Raw genomic sequence first — 4,560 nt, forward strand, 5'->3', positions numbered from 1 at the left:
TATATATATATATATATATATATATATATATATATATATATATATATATATATATATATATATATATATGATAAAACATCCTTACGGTAATCTTCATGTTAATCTTGATAGTTTCGCCTTCCTTAAATCTGAGATCCAATTCTTGTTTTGGCTTTTCCTTCTCTTTCTCGATCTGCTCTCGATTTTTTAACCACTTAAAGTGATCCTGAAGAGCAACATTCAGATCAAAACTATCAGACCTGTCTAAGAAGCCGACACCTATAAACGCTGACCGTCCATTGTCATCTTGGATCCTCAGAACGAAGTATCTAGATGAGTCAGTAACTGGTTCTACTGCTATCCCAGGATATTGTTCAATAGGACACTTAGCAAACAGTTCACCCGTGATCTTATCTTCCAGCTTTATTGTGATGCTGTCGCCTTGCGACACCAATCGCATACGTCCGGTCCAGGAGGGCTCTTGTAGATTCCAATCGGCTGCCCTATGACAGAACGTGAATTTTGAGATCGATTCCGTAAACATGGAAAAAGCATCATTGATGTGCTTTAATATGTACTATCTTTATTTTATTCGAGCGACTCGAACGTTGTCTTTACGTGAAATTACGGATCCGTCACTGATAACATATTGAACAGCCCAGTGAAACATCGCGTGAAGAGGCGTCTCACGCTTACCGATAACCCCTGTTGGTCGACCTTGGTGGAATTTTGAAGACAAACACCTCGGATTTCACCAGGAGGACGCTCTCGTACGTCTCCATTGCCGATGACGATTTTTACAGGAGACGATCGCAAGAACAATCACAGGGAATGTCCTCCTCACAAGGCTACTGTTTGAAGGTTCGTTTGCACTCTTCTGACAAATGTCCGCTATGATCAGCCGTGATTTGATAACTCTATCTTGAGTCACGCCTCCTGTTTTCCCTTTCCATCACTCCTTGCCCCACTTTTCCGCCCACGAGTTGTCCATAGATTAATCGCGTAAATAGACTGACTGTAAATAGATTAATTTTTTTATGTGCCGTTATGTAGTCAAAAAGAAACATGACTCATCGACAGGAACATGATTGCAAGGGAAATGATTAGTAATTACTTTATCGGCGTTCAATGTCGATTTCAATGTCGACTACTTTCGACAATTATCTGTCAGTTAACGAATCAGTTAGCAACGGAAAAAAAGAGAGAAAAATAAAATAGAAAAAGAAAGAGATAAAAAATATTATTTAATATGTTATATTAAAACATATTTAAATAGAAAAATTGAATAAATATTAATAATTAATAAAGAGGAAAAATTCATTGATAATTGTTATTTATTTAATATATTGATTGGATCTTCAGCTAAGAAGAGAACTTTAAACTTTTTATCGATTGTTGCTATCGTTAACTAGCGATAGTCAAGGCGATGGCAGGACAATCCTGAAAGAAAGCGCGTCTTTTATTAGACAATCATCGATAAGATGTTTAGAAAATCCCGCTAAGGCCACCGTCCCATGGAGCGGAAATTTACAGCGGAATGGAAAAGCGCAACCAATTACAATCGCAGAAAAGAAAGCAGAGTAATGATTGCGGAGTTGTGATTGGCGCTGTTCCGTTCTGCTATAAATTTCCACTTTATGTCAGCCTAAAACTGACTTTTCATACGCAGCATGCCGTGGTAACAGTTCGTAACTATTGGTTAAAAATTTTACAGTGAGTGAGATGACTCACTCCCGCAAAATACATTTTGCCGCATCTTATTGAAATTCAATCAAATGAACAACGAATCGTAAAGAATTCGAAACTGAGAAAGTCTGCAATATTTGCAAAAAATGTAAAAATTGAGTACATTTACAATGAATACATTATATATTAATATACAATGAATACATTTTTATTAAGATTTGAAGTGATGGGGATATTCTAAATTCTAAATAATTACCTAAAATAGTAGTTGTCCAAATTGTAACTGCACTAACAGTTGCCATATAATCACAAGTTTTTAACTTTCTAAGTTTTCTATATTAATTTTCGAGCTGAGCAAATAAAAGATACATATTTGAAGTTAAACGTTAAAACATATGCTGTTACTGTTATTCTTTTTCATGCGCAGCAAATGTAACGGAAGCAATTATGAAAAATTGGCATTACGTGACATTTTTACTGTCGCAGCGTGTTGCGCATGAAAAGACACCTTAACACATGTTTACCGAGTAATTGAATATGATTGGTTGGCTCTATAAGTAACAACCAATTAAGGTGCCTTATTATGCTGACGCTCAACGCTCATTTTCAGCGATCAAAAAGTAAATTTTTATGAGCTGTTCAAACCAGATATTTCAGCAACAAAAAGGATTACGTGGTCAAAATTGATGAATATCAAGCATCCATTTTAATCACGTGATCTTTTTGTCACTAAAACAGCCGATTAGAACAACTCGTGAATTTACTTAAAGCCGGTTCTACATTAGTTGCAATCCTATTTATGCAAGTTGCCATATGAAGCGTTGATTTTAAAATGCAAGCTTCAGATTGGCTATCGTAACTTGCGATCGGCTTGCAATGAATATAAAACCGACTTTAAGGTACATTTTCACGTGCTGCTAAAATAAGCAATTTGAACGACAGATTTGTCATCCAGCAGCTGAAATTTTGTAGTTTGAACAGTTTCAACTACAAGCGTCAAACGTTATTGTCAGTGCTAACATACTGTATCGATCATATTGATGTTTGACCGTTGACTGCGATATACATAATCTAATTTATTCTTCTTTTTATTGCTGATTCAGATAGAAAATTCGATGCAATCAGAATAATCTAATAATTGTTTAATTCAACGTATTAGCAAATGAAAATTATACATGAAAAATACGAACAATATATAGAATTTTTCATGTATAAAATTATCGCTCTAATAGTTTTGCGACAAAAAGTCATGTGATCTTTTTTGTCGCTGAAACAGCTAATTTGAGCAGCTCGTGAAAAATGCATTTTAAAGGATGCTGTCCACTTGACGCTACAAATGCTTCGAAGCATTTAATTGACCAATAGAAAGAAAGAATTTTACTAATTAACCAATCAAAAAATGCTTTGAAGCATTTGTAGCATCAAGTCACGAAATATTAAAATCCTTCGACTCTGAGATTTTTCATGACTTTCAAATTTTCATGACTATGAATAAGACCCGGGTATAATTGAACGTTACCGATAATTAAAAAAATTTATGATTATTAACATAAATATTTCAATAATACATTATTCATGATTTTTTTATTACATAAATGCTGTATAAATAAATATGCATACTTTCAATACAATAATATCTTATATATTGCTGAAAAATTACAATTTTTTCTCTGCAATCTCTATTGATAATCAAACTCGGATGATAACATTAAAATCACAGTTTTAAATAAAAATCGAGTATTATTAAGTTTTAAATACATGTTTACAAAACTAATAAATTATGAAATTAGTACCGTATTACTTGTTTATTTTTAATCACTTAAATTTTAACAAGTACACGAATTTCCTTAAAAAAAAATTTTTTTAATAATACTTTATCGGTGATCAAATGGACCGCCAAAATAGGTCACGAGATCAAAATTGGCGCTTGATATTCGTCAATTTTTATCACGTGACTTATTTTGACGCCAAAAATGAACGTCGAGCATCAGCATAAACCTTTATACTTATTTGCTCAGCTAGCAGGCTAGCCGCTTTGTCAACTTAAACGCGCTCATTTTATCTCTCCCACCGATGCTTTTCCTTTGCGAAGATGTGTGCGGAACACATTTGATACTAGCCATTATTTAAAACTGTTTTTATTTGAAATTTCATATTTTTATTAAACAAATTGTATATATTATATTTTTTCATAATTATATTATTTCTTTACAATTATAACATTTTCTCATAATTATAATATGAAATACATCAATAAAAAATATTTTACATTATTTCATATCTACAAGTTTTTCAATAAGTGTGCCATTTCCTTACATTGTGATTCGTACTGCCATAATGAGAGCAAACTAACATGAGCCAATCGAAAATCGATTGGCCGAAATCAGACTGTTTTTGTAGGTAGATACGACCACAATATATGATACAAGTATCTTAATATATGTTCCATATCTTCCATGAAAAGTAATCACTCAGAACGTATTTTTATAAATTTTAAAAAGCGATATGCCTGAAAATGTCAAGAAAACCGGGCCTTTGATAGGCGCTATCGATGAGGGGACGAGTAGCGCTAGATTTTTGGTAAGACATGATTCTTAACACAAACAGATGTATTATTGTATCAAAAAATTTTTTTATTCTTAGGTGTTTGACGTGTTACGTAGAAATGTAGTGGCTTTGCATCAAATTGAAATCAAACAGAAATATCCACAAGAAGGATGGGTGGAGCAGGACCCGAAAGAAATATTAGAAGCTGTCATAGCATGTATAGAAGAGACTTTGAGAAAGATAAAGAACTTTGGCCTATCAGTCTCTGATATCAAAGCTATTGGAATTACTAATCAAAGGGAGACAACATTGGTGTGGGATAAAGAGACTGGCGAGCCTTTGCACAAT

The 4,560-nt window shown here is 33.2% G+C and overlaps 2 protein-coding genes across 2 annotated transcripts in view; one reads left to right on the forward strand and one right to left on the reverse strand.

Moving 5' to 3' along the window:
* LOC105626829 (NECAP-like protein CG9132) overlaps positions 1 to 761 on the reverse strand; it is a 6,237-nt gene extending 5,476 nt beyond the window's left edge. Inside the window, exons 1-2 of the mRNA XM_012208122.1 lie at positions 676 to 761; positions 86 to 482 (exon numbers count right to left, since the gene is read on the reverse strand). Of these exons, the coding sequence (XP_012063512.1) occupies positions 86 to 482; positions 676 to 761 (483 nt within the window). The remainder of the gene's footprint in view (positions 1 to 85; positions 483 to 675) is intronic.
* A 3,409-nt stretch (positions 762 to 4,170) lies between these two features.
* The window catches only part of LOC105626830 (glycerol kinase-like), a 9,822-nt gene continuing 9,432 nt past the window's right edge, over positions 4,171 to 4,560 (forward strand). The window contains exons 1-2 of the mRNA XM_012208123.1: positions 4,171 to 4,245; positions 4,309 to 4,543. Of these exons, the coding sequence (XP_012063513.1) occupies positions 4,171 to 4,245; positions 4,309 to 4,543 (310 nt within the window). The remainder of the gene's footprint in view (positions 4,246 to 4,308; positions 4,544 to 4,560) is intronic.

Source organism: Atta cephalotes (genome assembly GCF_000143395.1).
Source record: "Atta cephalotes unplaced genomic scaffold scaffold00006, whole genome shotgun sequence".
Classification (NCBI taxonomy): Eukaryota; Metazoa; Arthropoda; class Insecta; order Hymenoptera; family Formicidae; genus Atta; species Atta cephalotes.